The 22,328-nt window shown below is 43.3% G+C and overlaps 1 protein-coding gene across 1 annotated transcript in view; it reads left to right on the forward strand.

Moving 5' to 3' along the window:
- Nucleotides 1-10,676: 10,676 nt before the first annotated feature.
- Akap10 (A-kinase anchoring protein 10) overlaps nt 10,677-22,328 on the forward strand; it is a gene marked incomplete in the record, with an annotated part of 74,549 nt that continues 62,897 nt past the window's right edge. Inside the window, 2 exon segments of the mRNA XM_017795787.2 lie at nt 10,677-10,948; nt 18,849-18,896. Of these exon segments, the coding sequence (XP_017651276.1) occupies nt 10,861-10,948; nt 18,849-18,896 (136 nt within the window).

Consider the following 22,328-nt stretch of genomic DNA (forward strand, 5'->3'; position numbering starts at 1 on the left):
TAGACAGTTGTTAGCTGCCATGTGAGTTCTGGGAATCAAACCCGGGTCCTCTGGAACAGCAATCAGTGCTCTCAACCACTGAGCCATCTCTCCAGTCCCCATCCTTCTTTCTTATAGTATGGACTTAAACTGAACATCCTGTGTGGTCCTTAAATGAGAAGGCTGAGGAAGTATCCAACCTTATGTGCTTTTCCATATGAGTAAGTTTAGGCTTCTCGAATAGCATCCCCACATGTCCTTACATTGCTTTGGCAGTCACTCCTGTGTGCCCGTTACTTGTTGCAGGTGATACATTTTCCTTGTATATTTTTGTTTTGCCTTTGTACTTGCCAAGATACAAACACATTGTATTCAGTTATGGTTGGACTAAGTTGGGGTGAACTAAACAGCAGAAGGAGTTTTTCCCTATTTGAGAGCCTTATTTTACAAATTAAGATCCAGGACTATGGCAAGAACACCCAGAATTGCTCCTGGCAGACTCCTGGAACATAACTTGGCCTATAATAAATGAGGAAAATATTTCCAGTATTTTCTTGAGGGTATTAAGGAAGAGTTCAGAGGCTTAAAGGAGGAGGAATGTAAGAACTGATTTACTCTGTGGGACTTGAGTGGACCTATCACGAAATGGTGCTGGTATCTCAGAAGGGCTTGATAGTGGCAGTCCTCATCATTGACGGCCACAGTGGGCAGTAAGAGTGCTACTACCTGCCGGTGGGGACAATGTAATTCTGGAATGGCAAAAATCAGGTAACTGCATTTAAAAATTTTTATTATTTTTATTTTATGTGTATATGTGTATTGCTTGCATGTAGGTAAGTGCATCCGTGTGGTGCAATGCCCGTGGAAGTCAGAAGAGGCTGTCGGATCCCCTGGGACTGGAGTTACGGACAGTTATTATCTGCCATGTCGGTGCTGGGATTCGAACCTGGGTCTTCTGCAAGAACAATCAGTGTTCTTAATCACTGAGCCATCTCTCCAGCCCCAGTAACTACATTTAAATAGTGGAAGACGGTCAATGTCATCACTAAACAGCTTATGCATCCCTAATCTGAAAATCCAACAGCAGAAGTCCTCCAAAAATCCAAAACCATTCATGAATCAAAATGATGTCATAAATTGAAAACTCCACACTTGATCTCATGTGATAGCTCACTATCAAAACACAGTAAAATTACCTTCAGATCTGTGTATAAAGTTCTTTGAAATATAAATAATTTCATGTTTAGACTTGGGTCCCTCCCCAAGATATCTCACCATATATGTAGTAGTAGTCCCCCCACCCCCAAAAATTTTTTTTTGTCTTTTTGAGACAGGGTCTCCCTGTAGCCCCAGCTGGTCTGGAACTCACTTTGTAGACCAGGCTGGCCTTGAATTCACAGAGATCTGCCTGCCTCTGCCTCCCAAGTGCTGGAACTAAAGGCATGCGCCACCACACCGGCCAATATTCCAAAATTTTAAAAAATCTAAACTCCAAAATGCCTGTGATCCCAAGCATCTTTCATAAAGGATACTCTTAGCTGGGTGTGGTAGCACATGCCTTTAATCCCAGCACTCAGGAGGCAGAGGCAGGCAGATCTCTGTGAGTTTGAGGCCAGCCTGGCCTCCATTAGCAAATCCAGGACAGCTGTGGCAACAGGGAGACCTTGTCTCAAAAAGACCAAAAATAAATTAAATAAATAAATAAATAAATAAATAAATAAATAAATAAACAAAACCCTTAAAGGCTAGACAGCTGCTTGAAGTTAGATGACCTCATGTGTTCCTATACTCAGAGTGAAGGCTATGCCCTCTGGAGTTCTGACTCGAGTCCAGGTACCAATCCACTCTGTGGCTATTTCCTTGGGAACCGCAATAATATAACAGACATTGTAATGTATATGAAAATACGAACACAATATTTTTGTGATATTTTTCATCTCAAGTCTTTGAAATCTGCTTGTAATTGTTAGCTCTCCGACACTTCTGTGTGGAGGCCAGGTGTACTATTGGTATTAGAGAAATACCAGAGACAGAGTCATATGTTGTGTGACACTCTTCTTGGGGAGATGTAAGCAACCATCTACTCAACTCAGATAGGAAGCCAACAACAGACCAAAGTAATGGCACCACTAAAGTCCAACTTGGTAAACCAATGAGTTTGTTGGAGTTACTTATGGATAAGGATTTACTTACAGGAGCTGTTACTCAAAGGCAGCTATATTGCTGAAAGGCCACACTCCAGGAGGAATGAGGACTCAGGAAACCTAGAACCCTGGAACTTTCAGCATAATTTACTGGCAGCTCAATAGGTCAGTCTCCTCTCCTAAAGAGTCCTTACTGCTTATATAACCTTGGGGAAGGAGGGAACTTGTTTGTGAACCTGGTTTCAGGGACCTCCTGAGACTTACTAGTTGTTTACTTCCTAGACCAAATGAACTTTCCTTTAGAGCTTTCTAAGTCTTTTTTTTTTTTTTTTTGAGTCTTTTTGAGACAGGGTCTCCCTGTAGCCCCAGCTGTCCTGGAACTCACTATGTATACCAGGCTGGCCTTGAACTCACAGAGATCTGCCTGTCTCTGCCTCCCGAGTCCTGGGCTTAAAAGTGTGCACCACCACGCCTGGCTAGAGCTTTCTAAATCTTAATGAGCTTCTCTCCAGGATGGAATGTTTCAATTTGGTAGAAATGGCTACATAACAGTATCTGTGGTAGGAAGCTCTCTGTTTAAAGTGCATAGAAAAAGAATGTGTGTTTTATATTTACAGCATATCTTAATTACATTAGCCACATTTCAAGGCTGAACAGCTACATTTGGCTAGTATTTTGAAGAATCTTTGATTAGACACCCTGAAGAATGTCACACTGGGACATTGTATTAAAGATCATACTAATTGGACTCAATGAACAATGGCAAATATTCTAGTTATACTGTCTTGAACATACTTGTCAACAGGTGGCTATGTAGGCACTTTTGTGTTGCTCTAACTCAAGTACTGAAGGGAACAACTTATGGGAGGAAGTATTTATTTAGCTCATACTTCAGAAGGTTCACTTCATATTTTCTGGGCCTCATGTCTTTCGACAAAACATCATGCTATGGTAGCGTGTGGCAGAAGAGCATCCTGAACAGCAGACAGGAGCATGTAGGAAGTGGCCAGGCTGGATATAGCCCCCAAAGACATGACCCCAGTGACACCTTTCCTTCAACTACACCCTATCCCCTACCTTCACCACCATCCAATAATGCCATCAAATGATAAACCCATAAAAGGATTAATCTATTAAGTCAGAGTCCTCAAAATCTGCCTCTGGAAATACTTTCATGGACAACACTCAGATGTATGCTCTAGTAATCTCATAGGCAATTCCTAATCCAATCATATTGATAATCAAAATTAACCATCACAGTGAGATATAAGTCCTATAAAGATTGAGGAACCTGCTGTTAGGTTTCCAAAACGGTGGCAGTGCTGCCAAGCTCTCCAGAATGTCAATGTCTGGTTGACATTGAATGTCAAGGTCTGGTTGAGGCTAACAGATTCCTCAACCAGAAAGAGGAAATCAAAACTCAGCATTCTTCAAAAACCAGGTTTTGCAGAAACCAGGTTTCATAAAACTTTCTGCTTATCAGGGAAGCTACAGCTTCCTCACTCTCCAATGCCCCCCACCCCCAGGCAAGAGTGTCATGGAAAGTTACCAAAGCCCCTATCTACAAAACATATTCTACTTCTCCTGCTGACTGCTATTTCTCTCCTTCTGAGAGGTAGCCCAGCAGTTTGTTAATAAACTGTCTTCTCTCATTCACAGAGTGGTCCTGTTTGGAGATTTTTGCTGTGCTTGCATACATTTGGTGCTGAGAACCTGGGAGGGACTTCTGGGTTTCCAAAGACCTGGTCCCTCCTCCTGAGCCAAACTGCTGACAGAACCCTCCGGTGGTTTGTACTGTCTTGCCTCTGCTGACTTCCGCCTCACTCACCACATCAGGCCTGAGATTACAAATTCATCTTCTTGATTACTTTTCTTTGTCCTGCTCAACCTCTGATAGAGTTTGGGTAAGTGTTCTACTTGCAGAGCTGCTGATTTATTTCTCTACCTTCTTCCCCCCATCCCTCTCCTCTCTGTCTCTTGCTGTCCTTTCTTCCTGCCTGGAGGTCTTCCCTTTTCCCCAGAGGTGTTCGACTTAGAATATCCATCCATGCTCTGTTGGAGGCACCCCTCACTTATCTTCAGGATGACAGCAACACCTCTCATGACTCCTGTTCCTCAGGGAGAGAGATCACCTTCCCTTCCTCATCCTGGACTCGGAAGGACCTATCTCAAGCTCTTCTCTCACAGCTCTAAGGATTAAGGTGGGTAGGCTCTGACGGCTCCCCACTGGGCCCTTGTCTTTGTTATGGAGTTTGGACTGAGAAAAAGACCACCATACTCAATTCAAATTTTAATTGGTCAAATTTATTAGGGCTATAGCCATCAGTGGTCACTTAGTCAGATTTAGGACTCGAGGGGAAGGTAGAACTAGCTTTTAAAGGCAAAATCCATACCATAGGAATTTCATTACACATGAGTAATGCCAGGTGGTCCTGAATATGGTCAGGACGCCCAAGGTAGCAGATAAGCAAACTACAGAAGCCAAAGCAAGCTTGTGTTAGTTCTTCTCTTAATGAGGTACAGAGACCGTGACAGTAAGGCACTTTCTGATTAAGTGTAGTTAACTGTCAGGAAACCCAAGGTCAGCTACTCCAAAGAAAGCACTCTTCTAAGGGGAAGTAACTAAGTTCAGGCACTTAACCTTGAAGCTGACCTATTTTTCTAGCGTTTGAAGTTTAAAGTGGCTGCTTTATACAAAATAAAGTTACTTTGGCTATTACAATTTGGGGGGCTCCATTTGGGGCCATAACATCTTACAATCTCTTTCCCTTTTCCCCTTCTCTACCACCACAAATGCTCTCTGATCCCTGACTGATACTATGGTTTTCCATTCTCCTGATCTCTGACCTTGTTTCTGTATTCTTGGTAGGACTTCTGTCTATAGACCCCAGTTCTTGGGGCTGGGGTGAGGATTTTCTCCTGGGCACTCTTTATCTTGCCATCTAATTTTTGGTCTCCTTTTCTTCCATCCTTTATTCAAGACTGTCTCTCCTCCCTCTAACCAGTTATGGGTTCCTCTCACTCAAAGCTAGACTCTACTACTCCTATTGCCTATCTTCTTAAATCTCTCTCTCCCTTAGGACTCAAGGGTTTCATTAAACTTTGCCAACTCATTTTATTGTAATATGGCCTGGCCACAGGATAAACTTGATAACCAATCCCAAAGGCTAGAAAATGACATATTTGACCCCCAAATTATTATAGATCTTGATAATTGCTGCCACTGCACTAGCAAGTGGTCCAAGATCCCCTATGTCCAAGTTTTATTTGCTCTTTGCTCCAACCCTTCCCTCTGTGCCTCCTGCCATACCCACCAAATTCTTCAAGCAAGGGCCAAGATCAAAAACCCCCTTGAATCAGAGATTCAGGACTCTGAACTTCTTGACTTTGATGTCAAGGATGCAGCTCCACCAATGCCTCCTCTCCCTGAACCCACAACACTATCCCCATCTGCACCACCTCCACTCCCTTACCTCCATACCCCCTCCTGTGTTGTGGAGATACACAACCCTTCATGTCCCTGTTCCCCTTCTCTGCTTCTCCCCTCACCTCCCTCAGTTGACCACCATCCCCATTTCCCTTCTCTCCTGCTTCCCTCTCCTTCTTTGGCTGACTAACATCCTCGCTTCCCCTCTCAACTTCTCCCTTCCCCACCCTTGGCCACTCACACTCATTCTCACACGGATGGGATCTACCATCTCAGGGAGGGCACCAGGGCCCAGGGAATTGTCCATGTTCATGTCCCCTTCTCTATGTCTGACCTGTTCCAGATAGAGAAGTGTCTTGATTCCTTTTCTAATGACCCCACCTCATTTATTAAGGAGTTTAGGTATCTTACTCAGGCTTATGATCTGACTTGGCATGATTTCTATATAATCCTCTCCTCTACCCTCACTCCTGATAAGAAAAGGGTTTGGATGGCAGCCCAGGCTCATGTGGATGATGTTCACTGCAATGATGTCAATTATCCTGTGGGAGCAGCAGCTGTACCCTGTGAGGAACCCTCCCGGGACTACCAATCTAATGCTGGGACTGGGTCCCCAGGCAGGGTAGCAAGAGATAGAATGGTTGTCTGCCTTCTGGCCGGCCTAAAAAAGGCTTCCCACAAAGTAGTTAACTTTGACAAACTGAGAGATATTACCTACTTCCCCTCCGAAAACCCGGCAGAGTATCTCACATGGCTCATGGAGGCCCTCCTCCAATTTATTAAGCCAAATCCTGGCTCCCGGGAGGGCATGCTGGTTCTCAATTCTCATTTCATTTCTCAATCAACCCCAGACATTAGAAGAAAGCTTAAGAAAATAGATGATGGCCCTCACACCCCACAGAGAGATCTGTTGAGTATGGCATTTAAAGTCTTTAATGACTGGGAGGAACAAGAAAGGACCAAGAAGGTCTCCTGTAATAGCAAAAATACCAATGTTTGGCAGCAGCCCTGAGATATCTTCAGAAGAGGATGGGGCAACAATGGACTCCATACAGAGCTTGCTTCAAATGTGGCAATACTGGCCATTGGGCAAAAAAATATGCCCTATACCTCTCTGCCACCAGGACCCTGCCCTAAGTGTGGACAGATGGAACACTGGAAGGTTGACTTCTCCTCTTTGCCTCATCAAGGTAGGTCAGTCCCCCAAGTTCCTCCTCCACAGGGCAATCTTGCAGATCTTCTAGGCCTGGTGGCCAAAGACTGACACTGCCCTGGGTCTTTGGCCCCCACCAAGACCATCAGAATCACCACGGATGAGCCCAGGGTAATTGTTGAGATAGTAGGTGTGCTGGATAGCTTTAGTGTCAACTTGACACACCTGGGTTGAGGGAGCCTCAATTGGGGAATTGTCTCTATTGGACTGGCCTGTGGCCATGTCTGAGGGGCATCTTCTTGATGAGTGATGCGGTAGGGCCCACCCCATTGGGGGTGGTGCCACCCCTGGGGCAGGTGGGCCTGTGTTGCATAAGAAAGCAGGACAAGCAGGGGCCAGGGGAGCAAGCCAGTAAGCAGCATTCCTCTATGGCCTGTGCTCCAGCTCCTGCCTCTAGGTTCCTGCCCTGAGTTCCTACCTTGGGCTCCCTGATGAACTGTGACCTGGGATATGTAAGCTAAATAAACCCTTTCCTCCCCAAGTTGGTAGTGGTCAGAGTGTTTTGTCACAGCAATGAAGAACAGTAGGTAAGTCTATCATTTTTACTTAATATGGGGTCAGTTGGTCTATACTTCCCGCTTACCCCAGTAAAACTTATCTTTCTCAGATCTCTGTGGTGGGTACTGATGGCCATCCCCACCAACCCAGGGCTACAGGCCCCCTCCTCTGTTCCTCCTCTGGACTCCTTTCTTGTTATGCTTAGTTGCCCTACCCCACTATTAGGCAGGGACATCATGACTAAGCTGTGTTTTTCCTTCTTCTTCCAACTTCTGGGCTTTTCCTCCTCCTAGCTTCTGAGGACCCTCGAAACTAAAGCTTCAGCCTCACCTCCCTCACCCTGCCATCTCCCAAATTCCTTTGTTAACCTCAATGTCTGGGATACTTCCTTCCCTTTCCAAGCCTTTCACCACTACCCCCATCAAAATTTCCTTCCAAGACCCCACTTCCTACCCTTGTCGCCCATATTACCACATTTTCATAAAACATAGGGTTTAAAGGCTGTCATACAGTGCCTTTTGAGCAAGGGTATCCTTAAGCCCAACCACTCACCTTACAACATACCCATCCTGCCTGTCCTCAAATCTGATAGCTCTTACCAGTTGGTTCAGGATCTCTGAATTATTAATGTAGCTGTCCTCCCTATTCAGGTTAGTGGTGACTAACCCTTAAACTCTCCTCTTCAAGATCCCTTCCTCTACCACCCACTTCACTGTTCTTGACCTTCTTTACTATCCCTCTACACCCAGACTCACATAATCTCTTTGCATTTATCTGGGAGAACAATGACACAGGAACAGCCTCACACTTACTCAGACTGTCCTCCCTCAGGGGTTCAGGGATAGCCCTCGTTTCTTTGGCCAAGTTCTGGCCACTGATCTCATTTCCCTCGACCTGTCTCCTAGCCACTTGATTCAATAATGTCGATGACCTCTTACTTTGCAGCCCTTCACTTTTACTGTCTCAACAACACACTGCTCAGCTTCTTAACTTCCTGGGAGAAAGGGGATACAAGGTCTCCCCTGCCAAGACACAGCTCTCAGTCTCCCAGGTCAAATACCTGGGCTTCCTATTACCTCCCGCCACCTGTCAAGAGCTCACTCTAGATCACAAACAGTACCTGAGGTTTCCAATACCCCCAACTACTAAGGAGGAAATTCTTTCTTTTCTGAGGCTAGGTGGATATCTCTGGACCTGGATTCCTAGCTTTGCTCTTCTTGCTTGCCCCCTCTACGAAGCAGCTAAGGGCCCCCTAGCAGAGCCTCTTGACCCCTCTACACCTGTTGCACCTTGCCTTCTCTTGCCTCAGGGATGCACTTCTACAAGTCCAGCTTTGGCTCTCCTTAACCTTAATCAGCCTTTCACCCTTTGTACTACTGAAAAATGGGGAATTTCCCTGGGGGTCCTGGGACAGATGAAGGGACCCACCTTCGCTCCCGTCCCTTACCTTTCCAAGCAACTGGACACAACAATCGGGATGTCAGCCCTGCCTGTGAGCCTTCGTTGCTGCCTCCCTACTCCCTCAGAAATCCTCAAAGGTAACTTTTGGGTGACGTCTTTCTGTTCCTTCCCCCCATAGATTCAAAGACCTGTCTCCCTCTAAGCTTCAACTATTCCACATCACCTTTATAGAAAATCCTGACATCTCCCTTGATTCATGTACCCCCCCTTTACCCCACTACATTCCTCCTTAAGGCCACCACTTTCACCCTCTCCTGCTTAGAATCACTTGAAACCTTTACCTATAAAAAACCAAGTTTCTATCTCCTGTCTATCACAGCCTGACTATACTTGGTTCATAGATGAGAGCTCATCTCTCAGCTCCACAGGATCCCGCCAGGCAAGCTATGCCACAGTCTCCTCCAACCAAGTTATAGAATCTGGCCCCCTACCAATCAGGCACTACTTCTTAGAAGGCAGAGCTCATTGCCCTTACAAGGGCACTCACTTTGGTTCTCGATAAGACCAATCAACATGTATACAGATTCTAAATATGCCTTCCACATCCTACGCCATCATGCCTCCATTCGGCAGGAGTGTAGTTTCCTTACAACTAAGGGCACCTCTATAACCAATGGGCCCCTCATCTTAAAGTTGCTTAAAGCCTCCTATCTTCCTAAGAAAGTGGCAGTTATCCACTGTCGAGGCCACCAAGCTCCCACTAACAACATAGCTATGAGTAATGATTTTGCTGTCAAGACTGCGAAAGAGGCTAGCCAGCACTCTTACCCACCTTCCCTCATTCTCCTCCTGGCCCCGCCCAATTTAACTCCTACTCATCGGCATCTCAACTCAGGTTCGAGGATGTCTGCCCCGTGTGCACGTCGATTTCCAAGGGCACCTTTGATTTCTACACTGCTGCCTAGGGGCAGCCACAGTCCCTGCCTTTCTTTCCGACCTCTGCCCAATATTCCATCATATGCTCTTCTAACTTGCAAGAAGTTTGACCTTGAAACGCAGCTTCACTTCTAGTTAGCTTGTGACCTTGGGCAAGTATGTTTTTCTGTGCCTAGTTTCCCCCATACCAAGTGCAAGGTTAAAGACTCTTACTAGCCTGAACGGCTTAGTACAGTATCTGTGCACAGTTATGTTTTCAATAACTTAGCTCTGATGGGCTTTCATACACTAGCAAACATACTCGGACACAAAACTGGCAAATCTATTAACCTGCTCTAACTTATGAACTTCGGGCTCTCCTGTCTCGGTCGACTTCATTGATTAAATAAACACAAATCAGAGAACAGGAGCGTCATGAACTGTTGCTACCTTCCTGGCCCCTTTCCGCCACGAGCTGCAGCTACAATGACCCAGTCGCTGAACGAACTCGTGGGGCAGCGAAGGGCACTAAAGGGGGTGAGGCTTTTATTGCAGGAAATCAAGAGGTTCGTAGGCAAATGGCATTTGAGTAAGAATGGAAAGATGATTCACTAGCGACACTTATATTACTGCCTCTTTCAGTTTGGAGCACTGGCAAATGAAAATAAGCCCCTTGCTTCCCCGAAGTCACTTTGAGGGCGGGAGCCCCTGGAGCCGCATAGAGAAGGCTTTGCTCTCTAGTTATCTTTCTGGCTGTGGCCCTGGGAGAAACCGGCCAAAATCAGCCTGCGCCGTTTAGCAAAATTCTGTGAAAAAGGAGGGGTGGCCGTGCTGGCCTGGGCTTTCCGACGCTCAGGCCTAGGCAGGTGGCCGAGCGACGCAGCCCAGGCTTCTGGCCCCAGGAGCTGGCCGGGCTGAGGCTGCGTCTGCGAAAGCCACGGACCACGGATGCCCTGGACGTGTGGCCAGGCGAGGACTCCGCCGGGTCAGAGCCGGCCAACTTAGCGGCACGCACCCGCCATGTCACGTGGGCTGCGCAGCCGCGCGCCCGGCCCCGCGGACGGAGGAGGAGGTGCGCAGGAGGGGGCGGGGCCGCGGCCTCCCGTGAAGCCCCGCGCGCCGAAGGACCGGATCTCCAGGCCGGCGGCTTGTTGATAATATGGCGGCGGTAGCCGCCTGGGCATCCCGAGGAGGCGGCTGCGGCGCCTACACCTGGAAGAAGGGGCTGTTTTCGGACTAGTGCGGCGGCTCCTGCGGACCGGGAAGTCCGGGCCAGCTGCTGAATGAGGGGAGCCGGGCCCTCCCCGCGACAGTCCCCCCGTGCCCTCCGACCCGACCCGGGCCCCGCCATGTCCTTCTTCCGGCGGAAAGGTAGCCGAGGGGGCGCGGGTAGGGGCCAGGCTGGGCCTCGGGCGTTGGTGGGCCGGGGGTGGGCTGCTGCAAGTGCTGCCCCGGGGCGGCGGCGAGGCTCTCCGGTGCCTTGCACGGCTCGGGACTCCGTAGGGTAGAAGGTGGCCGCCTCGCGCGAGGTCGGAGGAGCATTGTCGCGCCGGGCCGAAAGTGTTAGCCGAAACCCCTAGAAATTGACACTTGGCAGTGGAAGAACGGCTTTCGGGTGTTTTGGTTTTCCGGGTGTGGGGTGTGTATGTGTGTGTGTGTGTACACTGTCCATCAAGATCAAGGAAATTCTTTTCTTATAGGAATATCTGACTCCCGAATTTTGAGGGACTTGTGCCTAAAGCATGTGAAACAGTTTTCTTCAGTTAGCGCTGTTTCTCAGTTTCCTCTTTTTTGGAGCTTAAGGGGGCCCACTGTTACCCTAAAATTACTCCTGAAGTTCCGTAATCAGACTGCTTCTTTTGATGACTTAGTAAGTTTACTAATTATTGGAACCTTAACTAGTTTTATAAATGGACTACTTGTATTTCTGATTTTCAGCTGTAAAAGCTTACTCAGTTTTAAAGTAATTTTGATTTGGGAGAAGGTATTTAAATGATAATAGTTATTCTGTCAATCTTATTGCTTCAGAGAAGATAAACCACACAGAATTAGTTTTTGGAAAAATAATTAAACTGAGACTTGGGTTCACATGACAGCTCTTTCATAAACTCTGTAACCTGGAACAGCCAGTTAACCCGCTTTTCTCCCAGCTGAGAATCAGGTGATTCCTAAAGGCTCCATTGGATTCCAACTGATGCTAAGTGATGAATGGATGAAATTGGTAAATGGTAGCAAGCTTTATTAACAGCTCTGGGGTTATTAACAATACCTAGTTTGACAATGTTGGTTGTTTTTTTAAGGGGGAAAAAGTATTCTAAGTATGAGACTGATTTCATGTTGTACAACAGGGTGTCTGTTTATTCAACAAACACTTTGAAGTGCCCACAGTCTTCCAGTCATTCACTAGAACCTGGATCAAGACAGACTGTACCTATGGCACTTAGTGTCTGAGGTTGTATGCAATCAATAAACAAATAAGTTGTATGCGAATACTTAAACTGAATGATGTGTAATGAAAGAGTAACTTAGGAGGAGAAACATAGTTTAGTTGGGTGTTAGAGAAAAGACTTGGTAGGTAACCTTGAAACGTAAAGCTTGAGGTTTCAGCAGTAAGAGGTAATTTTAGAGAGGCCAGGGAAGACACTGTAGGCACAGGGAATAAAGAGTTTGGTGCCCTTCAGGAAAGTCAAGACAGCTGCTATGACTGGGGCACAGAGGTAGTTGAGTAAAGTAGATGGTTGAGGGTTTTAGTTAGGTTTCATTTAAAATACAGAAAGAATATTAAAGTTTTTTTTTTTTTCCTTTTCTTTTGAAGACAAAAAAGCTTGATCTAATTCTGTGTTTAGAAAGATCATTCTAGAGCCAACCAAATGGCTTAGTAGGTAAAGGCTTTGCCTGGGATACTTACCACCTGAGTTTAACCCCCTAGGCCCACATGGTGGAGGGAAAGGTGGACTCCCACAAGTTGTCCCCTGACTTCCACATTTGTGCTGTGGCATGAGTACACCCACACTCAGAAAATAACTGTGATTAAAAAAAACAGGAAAGATCACTATAGGTGAGTTTTGGAGATGCTATGGCAGGAAGAGATGCTGGTTGAGACAGGATCTTACTATATAGTCCTGACCTCAGCATTTGCTGTATAGAACAGGGTGATCTCAAACTTGTGATCCTCTTGCTTCTGCTTCCCCAGTGTTGGAATCACAGGTGTGCCTCACCACACCCACCATTTGGAAACAGTCTTAAAAAGATTCCCATGATTATTATTTTAGTTTTCTTTTTTGGCAGAGATTGATTTTGTTACATTTCATTTAAAACAATAAATCTAAAAACTTTAAAAATATTAAAGCTTTACCTTAGCGTTTACTCATTTTCTTATTTTACCTGTTATGTTTTCATTTTCTTCTTTGTCTTTTGAGGTGCTTGTCTATAATTCTGTAATATATTCATCTCTTTTATTATTTTTTTGTCTTTTCAAATCAATGTCTTGCTATATGGCCCTGACTGGTACTTTTTGTGTAGCCCAGGTTACAGTAATCCTCCTGCCTCAGTGTTCCAAGTGTTGGAATTATAGGAATGCACCACCAAGCCTGGCATATCTATCTCTTATAAGGAGATTGTGAAGCCTGTGCCTTGGAATGGATGAAATTATAAGATTAATGCTCAGTTGTCTTTTTTTAGACTATCTTAAGATCTCTTTCATGATAGACCTTTTATTTTCACATTTACATAGAAATGACCTATAGGAAATAGCATTGGCCTTTTTTTTAAAGTTTTTTTTTTTGTCTTTTTGAGACAGGCTTTCCCTGTAGCCCCAGCTGTCCTGGAACTCACTATGTAGACCAGGCTGGCCTTCAACTCATAGAGATCTGCCTGCCTCTGCCTCCAGAGTGCTGAGATTAAAGGCGTGCGCCACCACACCCAGCAATAAGACCATATTTTTAAAAACTGGTGGTAGGGTAGATTTGGTGCATGGGTAATAACTTATCTCTAAAATACAGAAATAAATTCCAGGGACTAGATGGTGTAGCAGGTAAAGTGCTTGCCACACAGACCTGATGACCTGAGTTTAAGCCCCAGAACCCAAGTAAAATTACAAGGAGAGAACCAACTTCACAGAGTTGATCTTAGGCCTCTACATGTGTGCTGTGGCACATATACCTACACACATACATAAGAATAATAAATAAAAAAAAAATTTATTAAAGGAATTCCAGGTAGAAAGGAGCATAAAATGTGAAAAAATAAAACTGGAAATCACTTGGAGGGGAAAAAAACCCCCATCTGATCTTGAAAAGGATAATTAAATAAAATACAGCAGGTGGGGAACTAGATCAGATAGTGAAGGAATAAGTTCAATCCCTAGAACCACTTTTTTTTTTTTTTTTTTTTTTTTTTTTTTTTGAGACAGGGTCTCCCTGGTGCCTCAGCTGGCCTGGAACTCACTCTGTAGACCAGGCTGGCTTCAAACTCAGAGATCTGCCTGCCTCTGCCTCCTAAGTGCTGGGATTAAAGGTGTGTGTCACCACACCTGGCCTAGAACCACACTTTTAAAAAAACTATGGGCTGGAGAAATGGCTCAGCAGTTACAAGCACTGGCTGCTTTTGCAGAGAACTTGGGTTCGGTTCCCAGCACCCTCATGGTAACTAACAACCCTCTGTAACTCCAGTTCCAGGAGATCTGATGTCCTCTTCTGACCTCTGTGGGCGTTGCATGGCATGGGTGCACTTAACATACATGCAGGCAGTACACACACATAAAAATAATACATTTTTTTTTTTTAACTACAAAAATAAAGTGCCTGTTTGGTAGCACCTGCCTATAATCCTAGCACTGGAGAGGTAGAAACAGGTGAATCCCTGGGGTTCCCTATCCAGCTTGCTTGATGACTCCAAGGTCAGTGAGAGACTGTCTCAAAAATAAGGTGGATAAGGGACTGGAGAGATGACTCAGCGGTTAAGAGCACTGGCTGCTCTTGCAGAAGAACCAGGTTTGAATTCCAGCACCCACATGGCAGTGAACAACCATCTGTAACTCCAGTTCCAGGGGATCTGAGAGCCCTCTTCTGTTCTCTGCAGACACTGCACGACACAGGTGCACTTATATACATGCAAGCAATACAGTCATAGACGTAAAATAAAAATAATAAAAATTTTTAAAAAATTAAGGTGGCTAGTGCCTGAGGAACCACTTTAGAGGTTGACCTCTGACCTCTACACAAACACAAAAGTAAGATAAAATCTAATGCAAATTTGATTACATTAAATTTTATTATAAAATGGCTGGGCATGGTGGTGCACACCTTTAGTCCCAGCACTCAGGAGGCAGAGGCAGGCAGATCTCTTAAGTTCAAGGCCAGCCTGGTCTACTTAGTGAGTTCCAAACCAGCTAGCTGTGGCAGCAGTTCACAAAGGAAATCTAAATGACCAATAAACAAAAAAGATGCTTAATCTTAAATGAAACAAAGAAGTGCAGATGTAGCTTATTTGTGTGATTAAAAGATTTCTTAAGCTATACACAATGATTCCTATTTGTAATCCCTGCCCTTGGGAGACTGAGGCAGGAGGAGTCCTACATGTTTTAGGCTAGCTAGGGCTACATAGTGAGTTACTGGCCATTCTGGGCTGTAGAGTAAGACCCTATCTCAAAACAAAAACAAAACAAATTATTTAAGCAAGAATATATGTAGTTAGTCTTGCTATACTTTTAAAATTCCTATCAGTTTTAAAATCAAAAATTCCTAGAAGGACTCCATCCCAAATACAATTCCTAAGTGTGTTTTTGGGAGTGGGTTTGACATGTGTTTTTCATAGGCCCAACAAATGAAGGCAAAATCTTTAAAGATTTATTACTTTTTTTTTTTGGCCTTTATGAGACAGGGTCTCCCTGTAGCCCCAGCCAGCCTAGAACTTGCTATGTAGACCAGGGTGATCTTGATCTCACAGAGATCCACCTGTCTCTGCCTCCCAAGTGATGAGATTAAAAATGTGTGCCACCACACCTGGCACAGTTATTTCTTTTCATTATATGTGTGTGGGTGAGTGCAGGTACCTGCAAGGTGTTGGATACCTCTGGAGCTGGAGTTACAGGTAGTTGTGAGCCACCAGACATAGGTGCTGGAAACTGAACTCTGGAATAGCAGTAATGTACTTTTAACCACTGATCCATCTCTCAGCTGCTGAAGTCAGTATCTTTGATGAGCCCTTGGATGATGAGGTCATTGTACTGAAGAAGATACTCCCCTTTCTGCTTTTGCCTTCTGGGTTTCAGAGAAGTGAAATTCAACCAGGTGGACAGTAGAGTACAGAATGACCAAATGTGATGTTTTATGCTTTGGGAACTATATTTTGGCTCACCAGTGCACAACTGTGATACCAAATAGCATTTCAAAAGTAGTAAGTTGGCAAAAAATTAAAAATAGGGTGAAAGTATGAAGAAATATAGCTAGATATAGTAGTATAAATTGTTCTAACCAGTTTTATCTCAAATATAAACAGTTATCTCAGCAATTTTATTTCTAAGGACTTAACCTGGAGACATTTTACATGATCATCAACATCAATATTTGAATGGGTAGAGGATGTTTATAAAGGAATTAAGTAACTGCAGTAAACTCTGCTACATAAACTAGATCTCCATCATCTGTTACCCACTGAGCCATCTCAAGCCATAGAATGGAGATACAAATTTAGTAGTCACAGTTTAGCTGTGGTATTGAAAGCTTTAAGAATGAAGAACCCAAAATGCAAAACAACAAAAAAAGAATGAAGAACCCTGATTTCACTTGGGAGGCAGAGGTAGGTGGATCTCTGTCAGTTTGAGGCCAGCCTGGTCTACATAGTGAGTTCCAGGTTAGCTGGGGCTACAGGGAGACCCTGTCTCAAAAGAAAAATAAATAAAAATGAAGAACCCTGATCTGATTGTGACATTGTATACATGTATTGAAGTGTTACAGTGTACTCCTTAATATGTATAATTATGTATCAATGAAAATTAATAGTATAAGCCAGACATTGAAATACACCCTGTAATACCAGCTGCTTGGGAGGCTGAGGCAGGAAGGTTGCTTGAGGTGAACATAAGTAACATTGTATGTCAGTCATTCTGTCTATCTAACTATCTATCTAACATTTAGGAGGAAACTCATGTGTGGTACTAAATCTATAGACAAGTATCCCAGTCACCACCCATCAAAGAAGCTTCTTTTTCAAGAGATAGTTACAGAGTTCCACAACTGGTCACATACAGAGATTGTCTGTGAACTACCCTAGTCTAAGTGACACATCCAGGAAGCAACCTCTACACCTAAGGCTCACAGAACATAGAACAAGGGATGAAGAGAACACTAATGCTTCTTTCAATTCTCATCATTGAAGCTCCTTCATGCAACAGAGGACCAGGAATGCAAATGGCCAAAGCGTAGAAATAAGAGTCTGCAGAGTGGGAGGTACTTGAACAGGACTCCTATATTAAAATCCACCCACCTATGGCTCAGGGATCATTGCGGAAGAGGGGCAGAAAGATTGTAAGATCCAGGGAGGAAGTGCATGACCTTATGGAAATGGCCTTTCAGGGTCCTGGGACTCATATGAACTTACAGCAATGGTGTCAGCATGCACAAGACCCATGTAAACTTAAGCAGACAAAAACACACAGAACTGTGAAAATGAACAGCAGGCCCCAATCTTAATCCAAGAATTATTGGCAGCTGACTACTGCTGGGTAAGAATGAGGTGACTCTAGATAAACTGACTAGATCCCAGTGGATGAACTTGCGCTGAGGGACATCATGGGACACTAACTTTACATGATAGGCCTTAATACAAATGACAGAAGTTACAACTCTAGTGGAGGGGGGCCGCTATGAGAGGGTGCCAAAGGGGACAGGGTGTAAAGATGATTTTCTGTATGAATACACAAAAATTAAATAAATTTTTTTTTCTAAAAAAGAGAAACCTCTCCTGTTCATGAGACTTCTCCCTGTAGGCTAAGGAGGGGAGGTTAGCAAGGGATATACTGGAAAAGGAACAGCTATAAAACCAGTGGTGGTGTGCCACGAAGGTAGGGACAAGGTAGCATTAAGTGAGAGATGTAGCCAGTTGGCAGATGCTGCTCAGAGGGCTGCAGAGAGCAGTCATTCTGCTGCATTCCCTTGATTTGTCTTCTTTCAATCGCAGTGGCCACTACTACTTGTACCTATCTCATCTTTCCCATGTTGGTGCCTACTCTCTTAGAAAGACTTGTTGAAGGCAAGGGCTTTGCTTTTTTGATGCAGGAGAGAATCTGGTACATGCTTGGCACCCAAATTGTTGATAGATTGGTTGACTTCAGTAAGATACTCAGAGCTAGCTACTCTTCTGCTTTTGACTTTTCAGCTTTAAATATTTTGGAACATAGAGACATAGGCACAGTCTGAAATTTCTTACTTTGATAAGCTGTTCATGATGAATTTAAAGAAAGTTTAATGTTAAAAACAAAGTAAAGCAGACTAAAAAATAACCTAAGGTCAGATTTTATAATAGAATTCACACCTGGCAACATTGCCTTGCACCTTTCTTGCTTGCTGTTATATTGTGAGCTTTTCTGGATAGAATCTTCACTGTTTTTTGTCATAGAGGAAGGATAGGATTATTTGATCATCTTAGAGACAACTTATTAAACTTTGGGTGTTAGAAGTTTAGGATGTAAGTTTGAGATGTTTGCATCTGATGCTATGGAGGGAATGCAAAAGAAGTAAGATAATGTATAACTGAAGACATTTTTTTTTTCTTCACCATGCTTGTATTGTAGGAGGCAGTATTGTGGGTGGCTCGTGGTTATACTAGTTAGCATTTATTCTAAATTTATTTCAAATGCCTTTTTACAAGTGTTTAGTTTTTCATCAGAAACTCTCTAAGGTTTAAAGTCTCATTGACCTGATTTTATTAATTGAGGAAATTAACATCCAGTGAAGTAACTTGTCCAAGATCACATGGCCACTAAATAGCAGGAGGCGAACTTGAACACAAATGTTTTGAAGAGAAGAGACCATGTTGTTTCTTCAAAGGCCCTCTCTAGTTTTTGAATGAATGCTGTTCAAAGGTTCCTGTAGTTGAGAATTCTTCTCTGATTGTGCCCTGCTGTGGCCTAACTGCCCCCAGAGCACATAGTTCATTGTTCTGGAACTTTGAACACTCATCTGTTCAGAGTCATGCTTCTCTGATGTTGACAATATATACAGTGAATCTCTTTGACTATAAAAATTGGTCACAATGTCCTTTTGTGTTCTAGTGAAAGGCAAAGAGCAAGAGAAGACCCCAGACGTCAAGTCCATTAAAGGTGAGTTTAGGCACTGGCTTTGTGTTGTAGCTTCTCCCTTTTTATTTATTTTATTTTATTTTTAATTTTATTTTATTTTGTGAGAGAGAGAGACAGAATTAATAGCTATATGCCTACATATGTTCAGATGCCTATGGAGGCTAGAGGAGGGCTTTAGATCCCCTTGGAACTGGAGTTACAGGTGGTTGTGAGCTGCCTGACAAGGGTGCTGCAGACTGAACTCAGTCGTCTGGAAGAGCAGGAAGTATTCTTTTTTAAAAAAATATTTTATTTATTACTTTTATGTGTATGAGTGTATTGCTTGCATGTATGTGAGTGCACCTGTGTCGTGCAATGCTGTGGAGATCAGAAGAGGACTTCGGATTCCCCTGGAACTGGAGTTAAACAAGAGCAGTCAGTTTTCTTAACCACTGAGCCATCTCTCTAACCTGGAAGTATTCTTAACTGCTGAACCATCTTTCTAGCCCTTCTCCCTTCTTTTGACATTAATCATTTTTGCCTTATTTTATGATTATTTATAATTGTGACTTACTTTCTTTTTTAACCTGTAAACTAACAGCTAGCACATTAGACTTTTACTGAGTATTTACTGGCTGCTCTAATTAATTACGTTTGTTTCAAAGTCATTAGTGGACCTCAGTACAAATACTGAGTGGATGTGGTGGCGCATGACTTTTATCCTAGTGCTTGGGAGACAGAGACAGGTGGATCTCTGTGAGTTCAGGGCCAACCTGGTCTACATAGTTCCAGGCCAGCTGGGGCTAGAGGGAAACCCTGTCCAAAAAAGACCAAAAAAACCAACCAACCAAGCAAAACCAAATACTAAGCAGTGTGACAACTGAAGGAATGCACTTTTGCTGTTTGTTCAGACGTGGATGAGTATAGCTTCCACATCGTTACTTTGAATGACCTTGACTTAAAGCTTATTTGGAGTATTTTGTTGTCATTAACATTGTCCCTATTTATAGATTCAAATGTGCTTTTTTTTTTTTTTTTTCTGGTCTTTTGAGACAGGGTCTCTGTTTTTGACTCATGTCCAGTATACTGAGATTGGAATGAGAAAATACAGTGGAAAATTCTTTCTGTAGTCTCTATATAAAAAATTCATAGTATAACATAGCTGAAATCTTCAGATTGTTATTACGTGTTTAAAATTTTCTTATCTAGTGTTTATATGTTTTGCAGCCAGAAATGAGTGTTCACTGTATGTTCAATTTGTCAGAGAGATTAATTATAACATATTTTGAGATTTACCTCAGTCTTTTACCCCCCAAAATTTGACACCAGCAGTCTGGCTGGCTTTGGAAAGTCATGTTTCTTCAGATTCTTCATTTATAGAATGAATGAGGGGATCAGCCTTATTTTGTTTATCGTGAGTTTCTAATTCTCTAAATTAAAATCCAGTCTAAGAAATTTTATGCTCCTAATCTGTTGGTGATAGTACATAATTTGCACTTAACAGTTAAAAGTTACCTTAGGGTAATACAGAAACATTTTTTAAAAAGCAGCCCCTCAAGGAGTTTGCAGTCTCAGGGCCAGCGAGATGGCTCAGCAGGTAAAAATTGCTTGTCCTTTAAGTCTGAGGACCTCAAAGTTTCATTCCTGAAACCCTTCTTGGAAGGAGAGAACTGACTCCTGAAAGTTATCCTCTGACTTCCACATACCTCTGGCACTCACACCTACACCACACACACATGTACACACACACTAATGAATAATTAGTAAAATTAAAAAATTTTAAGTTGCAGTCTGATTAGCAAGACAAACTTAGATACACAGCAATACCAAGTAAAGCAAAATAATAATGGCTACCATTTATAGAACACCTTTTCTAAGCTAGGTATTAAACAAAAACTGGTTATAACAGAGACCATGAAAGACTTGATTATTGCCTTGATTAAACTTATAGTAAGGAAGAGGAAAATTTGTCAAATAATTTTCCAGATGGTTTGGGCTAGAGCAATAGTGATGGGAATAAAAAATCTGGACAGATTTTTTTTGGGGGGGATTCTTTTTGAGACAGGGTCTCCCTATAGCCCCAGCTGGCCTGGAACTTGCTATGTAGACTAGGCTGGCCTTGAACTCAAAGAGATCCGCCTGCCTCTGCCTCCTGAGTGCTGGGATTAAAGGGGTGCGCCACCATTCCCAGCTCAGATTTTTTTTTTAATAGATGAAATAAATTGAACTTCAATTTATTCAAAGTGTTAGGGAGAAGAAGATTTAAGGTCAATGACTAGCTGTCTTTCTGTCTTGCCCAACAGAGCCAAGCTGGGAAATTATATGTTTACTTGCAGTATATTGAGTAGGAAGTACTTTTGAGTCATTCATTTACAAATGTTTTATACATAGTAATTCTAGGGTCTGAAGCTTTAACCAAAGATATTAGACTGCAGTTGACCTAGGCTGGAATTCGGCCTGTTGAAATGACTCTTCACTCCTTCATAGACTTACCTAGGGCAAAGCAGTTAACTTTTTTACATGTTTATCTTTACCTCTAAAATGAGGAAAATACTAGTCTTGCAGAATTGTTCAGAGACAAACAAACTAAACAAAAACCCCATAGCTAAACCAGCAGTTCCTGGTATGTAGCAGGTATTCTACTGGTAGTGATTATTGCCTCATTTTAACATAGTAGGCCCACAATATGTTGAATTATCCAGATTAAGTAAGGAGTCCAGAGAATTTGAGATCAGCAGATGATTTCTGGACTTTAGAGACGACTTCATACTTCATGGAAATGAAACAGTCTATGTAAGAGCAGGAGTAAGAAAGCTGGGTGTGGTGGCACATGCCTTTAATCCCAGCACTCAGGAGACAGTGGCAGTTGGATCTCTGTGAGTTCAAGGCCAGCCTGGTCTACATAGTGAGCTCTAGGCCAGCTGAGGCTACTCAGAGACCCTGTCTAAAAAAGACACCCCCCCACCCCCACCCCCTGCAAAAAAAAACCCCAAAAAAGTAGGAGTAAGAAGCATTTGAATGAAAGAGAAGATCCCTACCAGCCTCTTAATTTATGTGTATACTAGGCAGAGGGACCTTCAGATAAGTAAAGGGAAATTTTTATAGAAAGTTTAAAATGAGATTATTATTAGTCTTGAAGATAAATAGGAAAGTAGGTAGTAAACAATTTGAAGGGAGAAAAGATACTGACAAGTAAACAGACAAAATGTAAAAGAATGAGTTCATGATTTTGACCTTTGGAGATTTGTGAATTGGAGAGCCAGACAGGGAAATTGGGATGGAGTTTAGAAAAAGTGGTAAGTTTTTATATTTGGACAAATTGAGCTTGAGATGGCAAAGCCAGAGCAGAAATGCCAACTGTAACAAAGTAGAGGTGTAGACCAGAGCCCAGATCAGAGGACAGACAGGAAATTCAGGCCAGGGTTCCCCAGCTCTCCACAGAGGTTTCCTGTAGGAGCTATTGCCAAGAAAGCA

This window comes from Nannospalax galili, unplaced genomic scaffold (assembly GCF_000622305.1).
Source record: "Nannospalax galili isolate Female #2095 unplaced genomic scaffold, S.galili_v1.0 scaffold530, whole genome shotgun sequence".
In the NCBI taxonomy this organism is placed as follows: Eukaryota; Metazoa; Chordata; class Mammalia; order Rodentia; family Spalacidae; genus Nannospalax; species Nannospalax galili.